Source organism: Pelodiscus sinensis, chromosome 26 (genome assembly GCF_049634645.1).
Source record: "Pelodiscus sinensis isolate JC-2024 chromosome 26, ASM4963464v1, whole genome shotgun sequence".
In the NCBI taxonomy this organism is placed as follows: Eukaryota; Metazoa; Chordata; order Testudines; family Trionychidae; genus Pelodiscus; species Pelodiscus sinensis.
Genome location: NC_134736.1, coordinates 606,818 through 627,438, shown reverse-complemented (window position 1 = coordinate 627,438; position 20,621 = coordinate 606,818). Strand labels below are relative to the sequence as shown.

At 40.2% G+C, this 20,621-nt stretch overlaps 1 protein-coding gene across 6 annotated transcripts in view; it reads right to left on the bottom strand.

Moving 5' to 3' along the window:
- DDX6 (DEAD-box helicase 6) overlaps positions 1-20,621 on the bottom strand; it is a 31,297-nt gene that overhangs the window by 5,431 nt on the left and 5,245 nt on the right. For all 6 annotated transcript variants that reach the window (XM_075909584.1, XM_075909581.1, XM_075909579.1 and 3 more), the window contains exons 3-13: positions 19,957-20,020; positions 19,341-19,445; positions 17,242-17,371; positions 16,375-16,521; positions 15,649-15,747; positions 12,047-12,165; positions 11,076-11,204; positions 10,527-10,643; positions 9,156-9,219; positions 4,023-4,124; positions 3,054-3,233 (exon numbers count right to left, since the gene is read on the bottom strand). In XM_075909584.1, coding sequence (XP_075765699.1) covers positions 3,058-3,233; positions 4,023-4,124; positions 9,156-9,219; positions 10,527-10,643; positions 11,076-11,204; positions 12,047-12,165; positions 15,649-15,747; positions 16,375-16,521; positions 17,242-17,371; positions 19,341-19,445; positions 19,957-20,020 — 1,252 coding nt within the window. In that variant the 3' untranslated portion in view covers positions 3,054-3,057. The remainder of the gene's footprint in view (positions 1-3,053; positions 3,234-4,022; positions 4,125-9,155; positions 9,220-10,526; positions 10,644-11,075; positions 11,205-12,046; positions 12,166-15,648; positions 15,748-16,374; positions 16,522-17,241; positions 17,372-19,340; positions 19,446-19,956; positions 20,021-20,621) is intronic.

Below are 20,621 nucleotides of genomic sequence, written 5' to 3'. Positions count from 1 at the left end.
GACGTCCCTGATTCAGCCGCTGCTGGTCAGTTTCAGCAGCGGCTGAATCAGGGATGCCTACAGCAGAGCAGCTGGAGCGCTGCCTGGTTGGTCCCATAGCGCCGACCCTTGGCGCTGCATGACCAACCCGGCAGCCCCCCATCTGCTCTGCCCCAGGTGTCCCCAAGTCAGCCGCTGCTGATACTGATCAGCGGCTAACTCCAGGAAGCCGGAGGCAGAGCAGCTCTGCCTCGGGCTTCCTGGAGTCAGCCGCTGGCCAGTTTCAGCAGCAGCTGAATCCGGGACAGCTGGGGTGCTGCCGGGTTGGTCCCGCAGCCCCGAGGGGCAGCGCTACGGGACCTACCCAGCAGCACTCCAGCTGCTCTACCCCCGGCTTCCCCGATTCAGCCGCTGGTCAGCTTTAGCAGCGGCTGAGTTGAGGAAGCCGGGGGCAGAGCAGCTCCAATGGTCCGGCTGCCCGGAGCACTGCCGGGTTCCTGATGGTGCCGGACCATCAGGAGTGCCGGACCATCAGATGCCAGACCATCGGCGTTTTACTGTACCGCTACAATTCCAGACGAACATACTCGGGGGATTTATACCTCAACTGCAAATATTGTTGCTCAGTGGGCTGAGGCATAAGAAGGAGAAACTGGCTCAGCACAGAGACCGATCTGTGTTTGGGTGTTTGTTTTTTTTTAAAAACACCTTTGACAGAATAGTAATAGAGATGTAGCCGTGTTAGTCTAGTCTAGCTGAAACAAAAAACAGGACCATGTAGCACTTTTAAAGACTAACAAGATGGTTTATTAGGTGATGAGCTTTCTTGGGCCAGACCCACCTTTGAGAGAGACATCTAATTAAAGAAACATCATCCTTCATACATACAGCTTTTATACACACTCCTTCAAGGAGACTACACAAGAAAATGCTGCATATCCCATAGATCAGGAAATGGAAAGACTGTAGGCTCCTGGGAGCTTGAATCAGTTCATTTTAATAGGTGAAGTGCTTGGCCCATTGTCACCCAAACAGAATAGATCTTTTGTCAACATTCCCCGCTTTCTCACTGCAGACATCACCCATCCTTCCTATTATTCCAGAACCAAAGGATCATCTTTGGCACATCCCTCTTGCCACAAACATCCCAGGCAACATCTTAATTCTGCCATTTTTTCATTCATAGCAATGCTAGAACTCTAGTTCAAACCCTAATTTCCCATCTTGAGTATTCCAACTTCTTTGACCTTATTAATTCACTCACTGCTTCTCCGAAATACATTCAAAACAACTGTTCATTCATTCTTACCTATCTTACTCCTTTTGAAACCCTGAGCTAGTACTCCATTTCATACAAAGTTCCAGCTCTTTGTCCTCACTCTCAAGGCCCTTCACAACTCTGCCTCCCCTCCCCCGTTCATTCTATCAGTCTCTACATTTTTCACTTGTATAATACTAGCCGCATCCACTTGAGTCAGCTTCTCCCATCATCATCTTCATTTGAAGTGGGTTGTGCCCACGAAAGTGAGATACAGCTACTTTTTTTTTTTTTAAAGTCTAAGGTGCTGCAAAACCATTCATGTTTACATGTTTTCAGTTACCGACTAACAAAGCTACCCCTCAGACTTCTCCCATAGCCAGTCTACACTTTCTTCCTTGCTGAACCTCATATACCAGGGACAGGCAATATCCAGCCCATGGCCCAGGTCACAACCCCATTCCAGAACCTGCACCTCCCCCTCCAGGGTCAAGCTATCAGTGTAGGTCACAACTCCTTCCTGGACCACACCCCTCTTTCTGCACCTCAATCCCATACCCAGAGTTTCCTTCTGCACTCAACCTTCATCCTAGACCCTGTACGTGCTCTATTAATATCATGGAAGTACATGGCCCTTGGCCCCTTAAGCTCTTGTAGTGGTCCCCTAAATACAAAATTATTGCCCACTCCTGTCATACATTTAATAACCTTTAAATAAATGAATGGAGATGCCTATCTCCTAGAACGGGAAGGGACCTTGAAAGATCATCAAGTCCAGTCCCCTGCCTTCACAGCAGGACCAAGTACCATCCCTGACAGATTTTGCCCCAGATCCCTAAATGGCTTCCTCAAGGATTGAACTCACAACCCTGGGTTTAGCAGGCCAATGCTCAAACAACTGAGCAACCTCAAATTGATCCATGAGACTGCTACCCACTGACCCTCTCCCTCATGGCCCACCTCTGCTGTAACCCTTATAAGAAATCAGGTCATCAACAGGGCTATCAGCTGGGAAGAGCCAGTTTCTAAGTTTCTGCAATAGCAAGGCTATACATTATAGTGTATTTTTCCATGCCCTCAGTCCTTAGTCACTGCTGCAAAAAGCTCACAATCTTAATGTATTGCCTATACCAGTGTTTAACCTGTACTCCACAGAACCCTGGGAAGTTCACAGAATATAGCCTAGATTTCTGAAGTAGTCTGGCACCTCTATTTGAATTTATGCAATTAAAAAATATTTAAATCAGTGGTCTGTATAAAACCTAACATAGCAGTGTCTTGATTAGGGTCTCTGGGTGTTACCAATACTCATTTATGAAGGTAAGAGTCCAAAATCCAGCAGAAATCCATGTTTAGTGCCTCTTCTGAGTTTGTGACCAGGCAATCAACTTTTATATTAGACTGAAAAATATGTAAGTCAAACCTCTCAAATGAGGAAAGATTCTGCTTTATACATTACAAAATCATAAGCATGCTATGTCCATTCATTAACGAGTTTGTTGAGTTCACAGCCTCCCGCCATGCATATAGGCACGGCATTACTAAACGTGAAGGTATGCAAGAGGAGGACTGAATCAAGTATCAAAACTCTAACAGCTAGCCTGAAGGTTACCACCTTATTTACTGCAGCTCATGCAGATGAGCTCACCATGAAGAATGGAATGAGCAAAAACAAAAAAAATCATAAAAGGTGAAGGAATGGTAAGAAGTGACATGATCCATACAAATCAACTTGCTTTGCCTGCCTCAATTTTATTTCCCATTGCTACCCACCCAGCCTTGAATTCAGGGACCTTTTGAGCAATCACATACGTACATGGTTAAGGTTTCTCATCATCTACAGGTTCAGTGTGGTATTCTGCCACATACAGGCTCTTGTCAATGTTGCTTGGGATGGGTTTAATTTCAGTTCCCAACTGCTCCTCAATACTTTTCAGGTTGAATCGATCATCATAGGTGATCAAATTAATGGCCAGACCAAGGTGACCAAAGCGACCTTCAAAAAGACAAAGTAGTGACAGCTTTATCACACAAGTCTATACATTATCAAGTGACTGACGACACTTTATGATCATGCAGTAATAAAACAAGACTGACCAATCCAAACCCTTAAACACATCAGTAGCTATTTCAAGTTTCATATCCCCACTTTTTACTGTTTAGTATAGCTCCAGAAAAGAAAAAAAAAAGTGACCCTTCCGCTCCTCACAGGGGAAACGCCTATGTTAAACTAAACCACTTAAACTCTGCGCTCTCAGTCTCCTTGCAGATCATCATCCCCCGTCTGGTGTTTTCAATAGATTTTATCATTGGGCAAAGTTAAGCCAATAATTACGGGCAGCATTTTAAAAACAGTGGGTGGAGGGGGAGGTACAATATTCAGTTTTCTATTCTTCCTCATCCTTGAGGACTTCAAATACAGCTGAACTCAAATTTTACAGATTGAGTCTATTGTGCACTTTTGTCAGCAATGAATAATTTTAGATTTTAGATTTGAATCCACTGACATTCAGACATATGAAGACAATCTTTGGGAGTACACACAGAAGTATCATGGCTACAAGTGTATGCTTACCAGAGGTTAATAACTGAACCACCTCATTTTTCCTCTACTTAGCTTTCCTGTGTACTCTCTTGAAACTTCCTTCTCAGAACAGCCCCTCCCACACATTCAGCTTCTCCCCTCAAGACCCCAGAAGTATGAATAATTACAAGATATACAGGCATACCAAGCTAAAGTTATTTATTAGCACAGATTCCCTGAAGAACATTTCTATTCCCTCACCTGATCTGCCAATACGATGGAGATACGTCTCTGCCAGCTTTGGAAAATCAAAGTTTATCACCACATTCACAGCTTGGATATCAATACCTCGGGTAAACAGATCTGAAACAGAATTACATTTAAATGGATTTAGCTTCACCAAACCATCACACTAGTAGTAATAAGGAAGTACAACAGAACTGGAAAGGGGGACAGCCTAACCAGTATGGAGAGATACTTGAATATAACACCTTAAAACATGGTTACTATATTTAAGAAACTGGATAGTCAACTGCTTATTTTGTACTAAAATTGTTAAAAATGTTCCCCTCCCTGATTTTGGGTAAGGATTAAGAACCAAGACACAAGGTTTCCAGACTTGGTACTGAGGATCCTACATATGAGGAACAGTCACTCTAGCATTTTTCAGATTTGCTTACTTTTGAGCATTCATTTCGCAACACCCTTACCCCTTGAAAGGAAAGCACACCATTTTCAGTTGAGTCTCAAAGGCATATAGAAGTTGTTTTCCTGCTAACTTTACTGTTTTGCTTTACTTCTGATTAGGGATGTAAGCAAGTAGTTGAGTATTCAACTACTCCTGCTTCCCTCCTTCCCCCGCTACTTCTGAATTCAGGAAGGAGGGGGAATAGAAACTAATGTTTGGGGAAGCCAGCTCTCCGCAGTGCTGCCTTCTCCTACCCCCGCTGCCACTCCCCAGGAAGCTGCCACGAAACAGACCCTGTTCACAGGGTCTGGCTGCAGACAGAGGCTGCTCCTGGAACAGCCCCTATCTGCAGTCAGCCCATGCTGCTGTGAACAGGGGCTGCTTGAGCCAGTGTAAACCAGGACCGAGCAAACTTGGCTCATGCTGGTCCAGAACCATTGTGGCTCTGGAACCGCTGCAGCTCTGCAGAGCTGGCGTGAGCCAGGACTGCTTAGTCCTGGCTCACGCTGGCTCCAGGAGCTACCCCCACTGCAGCTAAGCAGAATGCTTTCCCCTTATCGACTAATTGTCTAGCTGATACAAACTGTAAGGACACCTTTCTGGGAAAGTTACAATTCTTCAAATACAAGCTTCATCAATTCAGTTCATGACTGCCAGTCAGCAACACCACTGATCAGCTACCTGTGAAGTAGTACTATCAACAATGAGGTTGGGTAGTGGGGAATCCTGGTAGCAGGCTGAATGAAGGAAGGAGGAGTGCACAGTTTTACACACAGCTCCTTAGGTGTGTGTTACATTTGTGGGTTTTTCATATCAGCACAATTTAAGGTAAATTATGTTAGATGTTTTTCAAAATAACTTTAAAAACTGTTTTTTAAACAATTTGGTACTCTATTCACATGACATACATTTTACATAAGTGTTAAAAACCTCTACAGTTGTGGCAAAAACTAAAATAAGGATTCATTGGCAAGCTTGATCCTCAAGAGTATGAGAACAATGTAAAAATAAGCTGTACCTCTATGTAGAAATTAAGTTTTTAGTATTAAGTTAATCATGACTCATGCACCCTAGTAGTAATTATCCTATCAAATAAGGAAACCAGTTTATGAAGAAGTAAAATAATGGCTGCTACATACAAAAAACATGGGGATCTTCTGCAGAATATTAGGGGCTTGGCCAGACTATATAATTTATTAAGTAAGAATTCCTAAAGAAAGATGTTTGTTATTAAAAGATTAAACAACTTTACCTTTTCATGCTTTAGATGCTTCTAAAATTATCTTATGTGTAGTGCATAACTAGCTTAAGTAGTCCATGTGTTGAATGCAATCAAAGGGTACCCTTATAAAATTACTCTTATAAGTAGTTAGGTGGGACACGAGTGAACCTCAGCAAAAGAGTGATATCCTTCATGGAATTTGGGGATGTTTTAGGATATTACGAATGTTAATATTGTAGAATGGCAGTGAGTTGCGCTAGATATGCCATGTACAATACCTGCAAACTATTTGTATCTCTGTATTTTGAAAAAACACAACAAATGGTCTGGTAGCACTTTATAGACTAATAAAACATGTAGATGGTATCATGAGCTTTCGTGGGCACAGCCCACTTCTTCAGATGACCGGAGTTATGAGTAGGGGATATGAAAACTCACTACTCATAACTCCGGTCATCTGAAGAAGTAGGCTGTGCCCACAAAAGCTCATACCACCATCTACACGTTTTGTTGGTCTGGTAGCACTTTATAGACTATTTGTTTTTTCCTGTAACAGACTAACTCAGCTATCCCCTGAAACTTTTGTATTTTGGGTTATGGATACATATTTAAGTTTGTATTGCAAAACTTGTGCTATATTTCTGGAGGACACCCACAGACATTAATACACTCTCTAGCCTGCTTTATGGTTCATCAAAAGGATCATCAGCTATTCAACTGATCCACTGACAGAAGGCAAGGGATACAGCTTATGATTTAGCAAGGCATGCAGGGTCATGCTATGGACAGAACTTCTAAGGCTTCCAGGCCACATACTAGGCAGCTTGGGACAAAGTGGAAGCCACACTGCAAAACATAAAAAAAGGCCGCTGCATGTTCTCCAAATTGTCTTCATGTCTGCTGCTCACCTCTCAAATAACCTTTCTACAAAGTTGTAAAAAGAGGATTGAATAACCCATACCAGCTGTAGATGTATTCCAGAGGAACTTGCAAGCCAGCCAGTTCACCAGCACTGCTAGTAACTTGATAGACTTTGAATTCTTTGTACGTGTGACTGCTTTACCATTTAACATCTCTTGTTTTTTATTTCATATAATTTAGACACTAATAGATTGGCTGGCATTGTGGTATTTTGGGCAAGGGCCAAATACGGTAATAAGAGTTGACTTTTGGGGGTCAGAAGCAACATTCCCTCTAATTTTTCCATCCACATACAGAATAAATTGTTACATGCATTGAGGCATGTACAAATGTGCACTACCAGTAGAAACACATGCTATTGGCTGTGGGCATTCTGCTAATCAGCTGGGTGACACCTGAATCTCTCCTGTGCAGTCGCTCAAGCTTTCAGGGAACACTGATCAGAAGAACATTTTGTATGTGAGCAGAGTCTTAAAGTAACATCTCACTTTACTGGACATAGGTGCTGATTCGAAGCCAGAAAACTAGAATGAAATAAAGGAGGCTGTGTGATTTCTATTGTGCTTGACAGCCAGCATGAGGAATCAAACTCAGTTTGTGACTGGTTGGGAAGTTTAACTTAATTGTTACCCACTAGACTAGTGGGTATTAGAGATGTTAAAATGCATTAAGCAACTGTGTAACCACTGAAATTTTCAGTGGTTACGCACGGGAAGGCAGTCAGCCCCCTGACAGCCAGTGAGCATGGGCAACTGGTATTTAAGCTGGCTTCCTGTGCTACCAGGAGCCTGCATGTAACCATGATTGTTAACCATATACACGGTTACACTTTGAATCTCTAGTTAGTATCTGCTCACCCTTTCACAGCCTTCTCTCACTTTAGATATGCCAATGTGTGCTGCTCCAGACACCACAGGTCAAACAGGAAGGATGTTACATGGCTTGAGATAATATGCAAATAATAAATACTTCAAATATTTCAAATCAGTGTTGGGGGAAGAGGGCGGGAAAATTTAGTATTTGTCTTTTGTGCTTATTTAGCCACAGTCCTATATATGCTTGAAATCTAATGTTAGGAGTTCACACAATCTTAGCGTAATACATAACATTACAGTTAAATAACAGATACTTTAACAAGTTAGCAAACAATTAATTTGTAAGCCCCTAAAGAATCAGTATTAAGAAATAGCCAGCATGAACTTGTCAACAAATCACATCAAACTAGCATAAATGTTTGTCCAGATTACTGGCCTTGATTTTAATAAGACTTAAAATACAGTTCCACATGGTTCTCATAAGCAAATTAGGGAAATGTGATCTACACTGAATTATCATGAGGGCGGGCGTAACTGGCTGAAAGAAATTGTACTTGGAGTACTTCAATGGTTCACTGTCAATCTAGCAGGATCTCATGGGTTAGTCCTAAATCTGGTACCGTTAAATAGTTTTATTAAATACTTGGATAATGATGAGGAGAATAAGCGTATAAAATATGTAGAGGATACTGAGCTCAGAGGGGTTGCAAGCACTTTGGAGACAAGATTAGAATTGAACATCACTACCTTGAAAATTAGGAGAATTGTTCTGAAATAAAAAAATTAAATTCAATAAGGTAACTATTACACTTACCAAGGAAGCATCAAATGCACAGCTACAAAATAGGAAATAATTGGGTACATGGCAGTACCGCTGAAAAGGATTTGTTAATTATAGCTAATGTGAGGCAACTGTGAAAAAGGCTAATTACGTGTATTAACAGGGGCCCACATGTATTAAGACATGAGAGGCAATCTCTCTTCCATTGCTTTGCACTGATGAGCCATCAGCTGGAGATCAGTGTCCAATTCTGGAGACCAAACTTTGAGAGAGATGTGAGCAAACTGGACAAAGTCCAGAGGACAGCATAAAAAAAGTCTTAGAAAACCTTTCCTCAAAGATCAGGTTAAGACAACTAAACATTTAATCTTGATAAAAGAGGACTGAACGAGGATTTCATAAGTGTCATGGTCTACGTTAAGGGCTGTTATGAAGGTCAGTAATCAACTGTTATCCATGTCCACTGAAGGCAGGACAAGTAGTAACAGGCTTAATCTGCAGCAACAGAGATTTAGGTAAGTTATCAGGAAAAACATTCTAATTATAAAGGAAGGGGAACTCTGAAAGACTCCAGCATCCTGTTTAGTGAAGAGTTTTAAGAACAGGCTGGAGAAACACCCGTCAAAGATGATCTAGGTTTATTTGGTCCTGGCTTCAACATTAGGTAGTAGGACTACAGCCCTGCCAATCCATTAACAGTCATTTTGTATCCATAGCTCATTTTTGTATCTGTGCAGGGCTCTATACGTGATCCCTCAAAGATTCTTCTAACCAAGGATTTATAATAATCTTGAAAGATTCTGATCACTGAAGGCAAGTATTAGTTGTCTTCATTATGATAAAAACAGGTGAATTGACTCTGTACACAGTTTGGTTAGAGTTGTAACAGTAGAAGAAAGAGCCTGTTATCTGCTACTATCACCTTCAGAAACAAAGAATTAAGCAAAGAGAGAAAGGAAACACTTACCAGTGCAAACAAGATTCCGGCATAAGCCATTTCGGAAATCGTGGAACACACGATTACGGTGTTCCTGGTAAAAACAGAAAATAGTTTTCATAAATTCATGGATCCCACAACTCCTCCCCTTGCATGGAACATACAAAGCATGTTCAATTTTGCATACTGTGCTTTTATCTATTTATGCTTCATATAAAAAAAAAAAAAAAAAAAAAAAAAAGAGGCCTGTGGAACAACTTTAGGATATTGATATCTACCTAAACTGGCAAGAAAATGATGTAGTTTTAATTGATGCAATTCCCATGGATGGACAATCTGTTTAAGAGTACTTTTTAAAGTAAAGATAACAAAGTATTCTAACTAAAGAATAGAGGAGTCCTGTGGCACCTTATAGACTAACCCCTCTGATACTTAACTAAAGAATGTTTACCCCAAGGGCTTGTATGAACGTCTGAAGCACACAGATTAAAAAAAGTCACAATAAATCAAATGAAATTAGCCAAATCAAGTCTTCTGATAGTCAAAATATCAGGAACAAAAATAAGTTGCTTTGATTTCCTTTAGGATGGCTGTAATCGAAGTGCACTGCATATCAGGACTTTCAAGACTTATCCGCTGAGTAAATTGTATTTTATTCAATGTATGAAAAGTCAGTCCGTGCGCCAGCTCATCTTCACTCACTTTATATTCTTCAATTAATGTACCAGGGCAGTACTGAAAACATTCCAAGAGTATCAATCACAGGCAACAAGTTTAACAATAGGCCTGAGATGCATAAACAAATACGCACTCCACTGTGCTGTGAAAGTCAACTAGTCAGTGGCAAAAAAACAGCCAGAACACACCATATAGTAGAAGAGAGTATTCGGATTATTTGTTTTAACAGTAGCAGCAGCTAAAGAATTCAAAAATTAGTTTTAAGAAACTGGAATAAAGAAATTGTAAGTAAATTTCATTTTAAAAAATGGCATTTGAGCCTACTACTACTACTACTAGTTTGCAAATCTAGTGAGAAATAACATTCACTACCAACAGATGAACAGAATTGAAGTCTGGGGTTAAACCATGGTGAGAACTGACCTAAAATCATGAAAATGGTATCTTGGGAGTCACGTAAGACAAATTTAGCTAAAACCAATTTTGATACATGTTTTACATTTAGGTAAATCTGACCATGTGACTGAGTTGCTGTACTAAGAAATATGGATCAAGACTTCTTTAATGAAACCTGTTCATTTTGAGACATAACTGGCAATGTGACAATAGTACCTCACCACAGTTATAGTTCCTGAAGGACTAACAGAATCCAGACTAAATATTATTCTAATGTGCACCTGTATTCAGTTGCTTTCAAAGTAACCAGGATAGCTTCATACTCACCTGCCTCATTTTAGCATGGATATAGAAGCAGGAATAGCCCAGCTGGGAGATCTTCTTGGCTAGCAGTTCAACCCGTTGTGAGGAGTTGCAGAAAATGATTGACTGGTTAATCTGGAGCTGGAGAGAGAGGGAAGGGAGTGTTAAACAGCAGCAGCATTTTACTTACACAGCTTTGAAATTGAAGAGAATGAATACTTTTCAAGAATGAAAAAAATGCCAGATTCCAGCTAGAAGTCATTAGCTCTTCTAGCTACAAAGAAAAGATTTGACTGTTCTCCCAACAGGAGTCCTGCAGTTTAATGGTACAGAAAGATAAATGTGTGTTTTCAGACGATATCTTGGTCATCACATTTCAAAGCTACAGCATGAAACTGACAAAGTGTCATTGTTCATTTAAAGAAAGCCACTTTTTAAACAATATATTAAGTTAAGGAAATCTCTTTTCTTGCCAGAATGCATATCTTTGGCATTAAATTATGCTCTAAAAGATAAAGGAAGTGGTTCAGACTAGTGTTCTAGTTGCACCACATTGCCTGGTAGAATACTTACCCTGGAGAACAATGTATTGAGGCAGTGTACTTTCTGCCTTTCAGTTACATAGGCATAGTATTGGGTAACTCCCTTCAAAGTCAGTTCCTCCATCAGGTTAATCTCATAGGGTTTCTGCAAATGGGAATTCTGAAATAAAGATGTGTTTCAAATTAGATTACAGTAGAAAATACATGCCTATCTACCCTCAAAAATTAAGTACTCTCATACCTAACTTACTATCTTACCATTAGAGATGCATCGCATTCTTCACAAGGATGCATCACCTATCATCTTAGTTACACTAGCATAGGGGTCTCAAACTCCCATCCCATGGGCCTTTTGTTGGTTGGAGCCTGTAATCTGGCCTGGGGAGAAAGGGCTGCGTCCCCAAACTCATCATCCAAACCTCTCACCCTGCCATGGCACCCCTTCCCCAAGGGACCTGACCACAGGGATTACTGGGCAGCAGCAGCTGAGTCCCCTTGCAGTTCCCATGGCACCAGGAGCCACAGGGAAGCAGAGTGTACTAGGTGGGCACACTTGCTCTGCTTTCCAGTGGTGATATCTGATCACTGCTGCCATCCTGCACCTGCGGCAGAGTCTCTAGGGGGATAGGGTGGAGCAGCGGTGGGAAGAGGGTAGGGCTTGGACCCCCCCCCCCAAATTGCCAATAACTCCTACTCCGGACTGGAGTGTAAGTAGTGAAGATGATAAAACCTATGCTAGTGCAGGGGTCTCATACAAGAGTGAGGATCTTAAAACAGCAGTTGGTAAGATCTTTATTAATAATGGCCATATACAATTAATGCTTATTTAAAAGTATTCCAATTTAATGTTTCCTGGGATAGAAAATTGAACCCAGAACACAACTTGGAATACCCATGCATAAATCAGAGGAAAAAAAGAGACTTGTTTGAATGATGCACATTTATGTGCATGATGAAAAATTTACACATTCATGTCCAAATGGGCATAAAGAGGCCACTTACCATGAACTTCTGTACACTAAGAGGGAAAGTGGCTGAGTAGAGCAAAATCTGCCTGTTTTTAGGTAGCGTAAGAATAATGTCCTCCATTATTTGAACAAAATCCTGAGACAGCAACTTATCTGCCTGCAATGAGAGGAAAAAAAAAATATAAAATAGTGGCTGCAAATTCTAATAAAAATATCCAGAAGATCATGCAATAACTAATGTCCTCAAAATGTAGGCTACAAAGCTTACTTTGGAGTATAATGCCTCATTTCCAGGTACTAGGGAAAAATCTTTAATTCAATTTATCCAGACCTACTTCAAAAGCCTTCAATTTAAGAACTGTAATAGACTTAGGAAGGAGGAGCACAAGACATTTCCCATTCCTTAAATGGATTTCATAGATTCTAAAGCCAGAAGGGAGCCATGTGATCATGGATGTCAACTCAGGCCATGAACTTCTGCAAAATAATTCATACTTTTTTATATATATCTTTTAGAAAATATTTTTTCTTGATTTAAGAATGGTCCATGATTGAGAATCTATCCGTATCTTTGGTCAATCATTCAAACGGTTCATTAGGCATCGATTGACAGTGATTGGGCAACAAAATGGCAAATAATATTTAATGTGGATAAGTATAAGTAATGCACATCAGGAAAAATAACCCCAACTATGTGTACAGTATGATGGGGGCTAATTTGGCTACAAGAAATCAGGAAAGAGATCTTGGTGTTATTGTGGATAGTTCTCGAAAACTTTCACACAATGTGAAGCGGCGGTCAAAACGGCAAATAGGATGCTAGGAATTATTAAGAAAGGGAGAGAAAATAAGAACCAGAATATCTTACTGCCCCTGTATAAAACTATGGTACGCCCATATCTTGAATACTGTGTACAGATGTGGTCTCCTCACCTCAAAAAAAAGATTTTGGCCTTGGAAAGGGTTTAGAAAAGGGCAACTAAAATGATTAGGGGTTTGGAACGGGTCCCATATGAAGAGAGGTTAAAGCGACTGGGACTTTTTAGTTTAGAAAAGAGGAGACTGAGGGGGGATATGATAGAGGTGTGGAGTGGGCGGATAAAGAAAGTTCCCATAATAGAAGAACTAGAGGACACCAAATGAAATTAATGGGTAGCAGGTTTAAAACTAATAAAAGAAAGTTCTTCACACAGCATGTAGTCAACCTGTGGAACTCCTTGCCAAAGGAGGTTGTGAAGGCTAGGACTATAACAGAGTTTAAAGAGAAGCTAGATAATTTCATGGAGGTTAGGTCCATAAAAGGCTATTAGCCAGGGGATAGAAATGGTGCCCCTGGCCTCTGTTCGTCAGAGGCTGGAGAAGGATGGCAGGAGACAAATCGCTTGATCATTGTCTTCGGTCCACCCTCTCTGGGGCACCTGGTGCTGGCCACTGTCGGCAGACAGGCTACTGGGCTAGATGGACCTTTGGTCTGACCCAGTACGGCCATTCTTATGTTATGTTCTTATTGTTTAACATGTACACCTTATTCCTAATCTGATCTTGACATGCTTCAGCTTCCATCCACTGGATCATGTTATATCGTTCTCTGCAGACATGAAGACATTTAACATTTGTTCTCCATGTATGTACAAAAGTCAACTTACAAACAGGTTATATTCCAAAGATTTCATTTGTAAGTTGGTTGTTTGGAACTCTGAACGCAGGGGTGGCTATGTAGCCAGTGGCTGCAGAGAAGTGGCTATTTCCCCTTCAAAGCACCACTTCTCTCCAACTGCTGGCTGCACAACCCTTCCCCCTACCACCACCTGTGCAGCTTGTTCCCATCAGGTGGCAGGTGAGCCTTTTTGTATGTGTGGGCATTTGTAGGTAAGGAGTTTGTAACATTGGGAGTGCCTGTACTTACAGACTGATCAATTCCCCACCTTAGGAAAAAAAGCAGACATACTACACCAGATACTGGTCTTTTTACCCCAGTATTCTGTCTGAGACAGCAGACAATACCAGATGCTTCAGAGGGAATGAAGACAGCAAGGCTATTTCACTGATCCATCCCTTGTTGTCCAGTCCCAGCTTCAGACTGTTGAAGGTCTAAGGACACCCAGAACACAGGGCTGTGATTGTGACCATCTTGTCTAACAGCAACTGATGGACTTATTTCATCTCCGTGAACATATCTAAATCCTTTCTGAATCCAGTTATACTTTTGGCCTTCACAATATTCCATGACAAGTTACACAGATTGACTGCATATTGTGTGAAACACTTGTTTTAAACCCTGCTGCCTATTATTGTAGTATCCTGGCACAGGATGAAACTTTTCAACCTTTCCTTATGGGTTCTAACACTGTCAACTTTTTCAAATGTCACTGTCTATTGGGTAGATGTTTTCAGAAATGTATCCACAAAAACTCCAAAGTCTGAGTGCTAGCAACTATTTTAGACCCTATAATTTTGTATGTATAGTTAAATTAATGTTTTTCAATGTGCAATACTTAGAAATTCTACATTGATAAATCTATTATTTTGTAGCCCAACCACCAAGATTTGAGAGACCTCTTTGTAACTCTTTGCAGTCAGCTACTTGTTAAACTAAACAGATTGAAATGCTCAAGTTTATCACAAGGTAGGTTTTCTAACCCTTTATTAAATTCTCACAGCTCTTCTCTGAGCTCTCCCCAAATTTTCAATGTCTTTCTTGACTTGACACCAGAAAAGGCAGATTTTTTTCCACCAGCCGTCACACCAAGGCCAGAACAGAGGTAAAATAACCTCTTCTTAAGATTCCCCTGTTCATGCATTCAAGAATCTCACTACCCTTTTTGAGCACCACATCAAACTAGGATCTCAGGTTCAGCTGATTATCTAGAATTAACTCCAAAATTATGTCTATCAGATGTAGCAAGCTATTTCTCACATCTCTACTTTCCCAGCCTCTCACTCAGATTGAGGTGTCAAGAAAGGCTAATAGGACCATTGTTTTACTCTATTAGGGAATATTTAATAAATGACTAGCAGAAAAAAGGTAAATCATGACGCAATGGCTATAAAATGGACAAACTGAGACTTGGAATTATGCATAATTTTTAAATGCTCAGACTAACCATAACAATTTACCAAAGATGATAGTGGATTTTAAAATTATGATCAGGTATTTTCTAAAAAATATATGCTCTAGGAATTATTTTGGGGGCGTCCCATGGTGTTGTACAGGAGATCAGACTGGTTGTAATATAAAATAGATTTATAAATTTGAAAGTCAGTTTATACTGACTGTTAGAATACAAACAACTCATTTTAAACTCAAGTCACACGCGCGCACGCCCCCCCCAAAAAAGAGTAACTACCACCCATTTCAGAAGAGAATATTAACCTAATGCTTAGTGATCCTACAAAATAAGGGGAAGTTAACTTTTCCTATGAATTTGGTTGTAAGTCTTAGAAAAGTACATGTCAATAATTCTTTACTTGCAGAGTACCAAAGCTGCAGAAATGGATCAACCTCAGCTTTATAGTATTACAAAAAGTGAAAAATTTATTGGCTAGTAATGTTCAATGAGCAGGCCTGCAGAGTTAACGAGGTTAAAACACTGGCGCAACTATCTGCAAAACATGAAAAGATATTAAGATAGTGACTTGCCTCATCCAGTACTATCATCTGGACATGTTCAACCTTTGCTACTCCTTTCTTGATGAGATCCAGAATTCTCCCAGGAGTTGCTATCACCACATGCACTGTACATTTTAAAAACATACTTAAGTTAATTTTTGCTTAGATAAGCAAAAAAAACCACAACATTGGTTTGGCTGACAATTATACCAAGTCAACTTTAAGGATTTGTCTGTACAAATAACTTGCGGAAAAACTGGGATGTAAATGTACCTCACAGTAGCCTGACATGCATTTACATATGTTGATCCTGTTTCCAGACACTATAAATTCTGTAGTATACGGAGATAATCCTGTTTCAAATTGGTGTAGACCCAAATGCACGACAGAAGTTACAAAAATTTTAAATAATTAATAGTCTTGAAGCATCTTAGACACCAACAAAAAAAGTAGATGGCATCATGAGCTTTTGTAGGCACAACCTACCTCTTCAGATGTAACAATTTACAGTGCACTGCTGCAGGCTCCACATGGAAAGCAAGAACATGGTATATTTACACTCCAGTCTGTTGCAAGTTAGACATTTGCATAGACCACCCCCTTAGACACATGTAAAATGGATGCACAAAACAGCCTGGCTCATAAAAGGCCAGTGCTAGATAGTATTAGTAGCTGAAAGTTTTTAGTCTTGCACAGTATTGCAAAGTGTAAGCCACTGAGGCACAACAATCTTAATCAGGCAGTGTCCTAACCTGTATCATCAAGCCTCATTATGTCATCACGCAGATTGGTGCCTCCTGTTGTTGCCATCACTTTGGCACCTCCCATGTGTTTGCTAACCTGGATACAGATCTGACTGACTTGCAGTGCTAGTTCTCGAGTGGGAACGATCACCATTGCTGAAAAAGATACACAAATCCTCAGCACAGGCTTTTATATTGCATTTTATCTTGTAATACCATCTTCCTCCAAATACAGAAATGCACAAAAGAATGCATTTATCCTTATGAACGGGGCTTGCCAAACCGTGGCGAGCCCTGCTCGCCAGCCGCACTGTCTGGCGTTCTGCACATGTGCAGATCGCCCAAACCCGGCTCTTCCGGGTTACAATCTACTCGCCACGGGCGAGTAGATTGTATTATTTGTCAAGCCCTGCTTATGAAAGCATGCATTCAAACTATGATGGCTAAACTTAAGAATTTTCATAGACCTTCTTAAACTTACTAATGAATCACCATGGAAACTGCATGGGTATTCTTCATGGCAAGAAGAAGCATAAGCTAACTGGCATTCCTTGTGTGGTATTGAACAGTGCCAGCCACAACTTATATCCCAGCTACCTGAATACTACACTTCTTTTTAGGGTGTAAGTAAAGATTGAGAAATTGAGATTTTCAAAAGTCTTGGGTTATTTTTTTTGTAATTCAAAAGTGTGTCCAAATTCCCAGGTTGCTTTCAAAAGTTAAGCCACCAATTTTAGGTATAAATCTGCAGGCAATGAAGCTACATGGACACCTATAATCTTTTAATGTCCCATCCATCCCACAAATAAGTAGCGCTGCTGCAGCATACATGTCAGTTCCTAGATGGAGCTTCATGCAAACCCGTCTTCAACTTACCTTGTATATTGTCCTTCTTTAAGTCTAGCCGTTCAAGTAAGGGAATGAGGTAGGCTCCGCTCTTGCCCGTTCCATTTTTAGCTCTAGCCAAGATATCCCTACCAGACAAAGCAATGGGAATACTCTCCTCCTGAAAAGCAAGCATAGGACAATGCAACAGTAAAACCTCAAATACAAACTTAAAAAAATAAAATAGGCTATTTAACACAGACCCCGATTAGAGACAGGTTAACTTTTCAATGCAACACGAAGTTATATAAGACCATATATAACTAAGGGCACATCTAAACAAAGATTTTTCGAAAGACGATATGCAAATTCCATGGGAATTTGCATCTCTTCTGAACACATTTTTGAAAAAGGATCTTTCAAAAGTGAAAGTGTATGCTTTTTGGGGGGAGGGGAACCCCTTTAGAAAAAAACGTTCTTCCTAAAAAAAGGTTTACATGGTTTTTTGAAAAAGGGGCTCCCCCCCCCCCCCCCGGGAAAAGAAAAAGTGTCCAGACTTTCACTTTCAAAAGAACTTTTCAAAAATGCGATCAGAAGAGATGTAAATTCCCGCAAAATTTGCATAGCCTTTCAAAAAATCTTTCGAGTTTAGATGTGCCCTAGGTATGGTCCTTGCCAGACTCATCAGAATGAAGACAAATTCAGCAATCCACTTATGAAAACTCTGCTCCCAGGATCCCATTTATCAATACCCCATTAGTCTAGCTTGGTCATAGACAGAGTGAATGGAACAGCTATCACAGGAACGATCCCAACATAGACATACATGTATAGAAACAAAAGAAGGTGAAAGGTGCTACCAAACTATCGCATGGGGAGAGAATGTTACGCCACCCTTTTCCCGACACCTATTAGGCCAGAGAACGAAAGAGGGAAAACTGCCTGCGTGACTTGAAAATCAGGCACCTATTCTAAACATTTAGGGTTGCCAGATATTTTCACAAAAAATCCCGAACATGGCAGGGAAAAAATTGGTTGATCAATTACCAGACTGTCCTGGCAAAAACCAAACACCTAGCAACCCTATAAACATTACATTGTTAAAACAAAGGGTTTTGTAGCATTTTAAATTTAAAATATTCTCTATGGAGACAGACTCAAGGACCCAAAGTATGTTTATTTTCTGTTGTTCAGTAAGAGTATTAAACTATTCTTTAACACTTAAGAAAAAAAGGACAGTTAGAGCCTGGGTGAAGAGAAATGTTCAGAATGCTTTGTATCATATACCCCACTGATGAGCTGAAACAGCCCATGTGTGTGTAATCTTTCTCCATAGTCCAATTAAAAAAAAACACTACTAAAAAGAATTTTCAGATCACTTTCCATCAAAATGCATTTCAGTCACTTTTTGCCCCACCACTCCTGAGAGGTGCGTAATTAGGTTGGCACAGTGTTGCAATTAAGGAGTAAGATGAACTGCTATAAGGTTCTACAGAGACTTTTTGAGATGATTACATGGCATGTAGTCAACCTGTGGAACTCCTTGCCAGAGGAGGCTGTGAAGGCTAGGACTATAACAGAGTTTAAAGAGAAGCTAGATAATTTCATGGAGGTTAGGTCCATAAAAGGCTATTAGCCAGGGGATAAAAATGGTGTCCCTGGCCTCTGTTTGTCAGAGGCTGGAGAAGGATGGCAGGAGACAAATCGCTTGATCATTGTATTCGGTCCATCCTCTCTGGGGCACCTGGTGCTGGCCACTGTTGGCAGACAGGCTACTGGGCTAGATAGACCTTTGGTCTGACCCAGTACAGCTGTTCTTATGTTATGATCAACTCAGAGCTATTAAGTTTGTCCATTAAAAGTGAAGAGACAAGATTGCTGAAATCAATGGGACAACTCTCACACTTGAAATCTCTTAGCAAATTGGGACTACAGCCCCCTTAGCTTCTCTGTTGAGAATCATGGGATCAAGCTTTTAAAAAAGTAAAAAGCGCCTAATTTTTGTTATAAGTAGTTTAGAATGAATTAAGTTTCAGAAATTACATGGTCAAAGCCCTAGTGTCAAAACCTCAAGGAAGCTCAAAAGCTTTACATGACTGACTAGGAGATACATGTCAGCACGTGGTACAAATAGTCTGCTCTGTACTAACCTGAATAGGAGATGGCTTTTCCCAGCCCATTTCAAAAATTCCCATCAGCAACTCCCTTTTCAGACAGTAATCTTCAAACTCATTTCCTTTTGTGGAGGTCACATCCTGAGTTATCAAGAAAACAGAACAGTAAGACCAAGTCATATAAACTATCCCCATACATTGGTTTGACTGAATAACCAACAGAGACTATAAATCCAGGACAAAGACGAGCTGGCTAAATGGATTAATAAACGCTTTCCTACCCTGTATCATTGTACAATTGACAAAAATTTATGTAATTCAACCACGAATAATTACATAGTATTGGTTACTGGAGGCCAAAGTAACCTGCATACACACTTAAAAACTGACTTGCAGAAAGCATTAAAAATAAGACTTCACCCTGTAGTATTCTTAAAAGTAAAAACATATCCTCTGAGTCTCAACATAACTGAGAAGAGAAACATTTACCAAGTAATATATATATCCTTAGAGATATTCTCTCCTTTTAATTAAGTTTTAAAAAGTAGATCAGTAATGAAGTCTCGAACTGTTACAACACAGCAGGACACTGTCACGGCCATTTCTCACACCCTCAATCCCATGCCTGTAGTTACCTTTAAAACATTCTTACCGAAGTTTTGATTCTCAGATCCTTTGGAGGGAGTTTTAAAGTCTTCTTCCAGTCATCACCAGGTCTGCAATATAAAAACTCTAGTTAATATTCCTATTCTGTGTTAGTAACAATTAGTATTTTGTGCAAATTAACAAAACCTCAACCCTCTAGTGAGGTAACATTTCTTCAGTTTTACAAATGTGGAAACTGAAGTAGAGAACTTAACAAGGAGGACTATGACAAAACAAGAATTAGAACTCAAATTCCTGAAGTCAAGTCTCAAACTTAGAACACTATACTGCTCTCTAAATGTCACGATGTAGATGCATCAAAAAAGCTGCCATAATTAGGTAAGTCAGAAATGCTGTGTTTTTCTTAGACTATTTTAAGAGGAGAGTTTCTCAAGAACTGATTAGCTACTCACTCTTATAGCTACTAGCAAATATGACCAGCAACTATTCACTTCAGGAAGTTCCTCTCACTATTTCAAATCCTAGCCAAGTTTCTCCTAGCCAATCTTATAATCCTATCTTTTTTCCAAAGATAAGAACTGTCATATGACAACACAGCACTGCTTCATGATAAACTGTATCTGCTCTCAGTGTCAAATGCTCATATCTAATACCTTGAAATACAGTAAGAACACAATTCAGTTGTCTAATCTGTACAATTTCAACCACGAG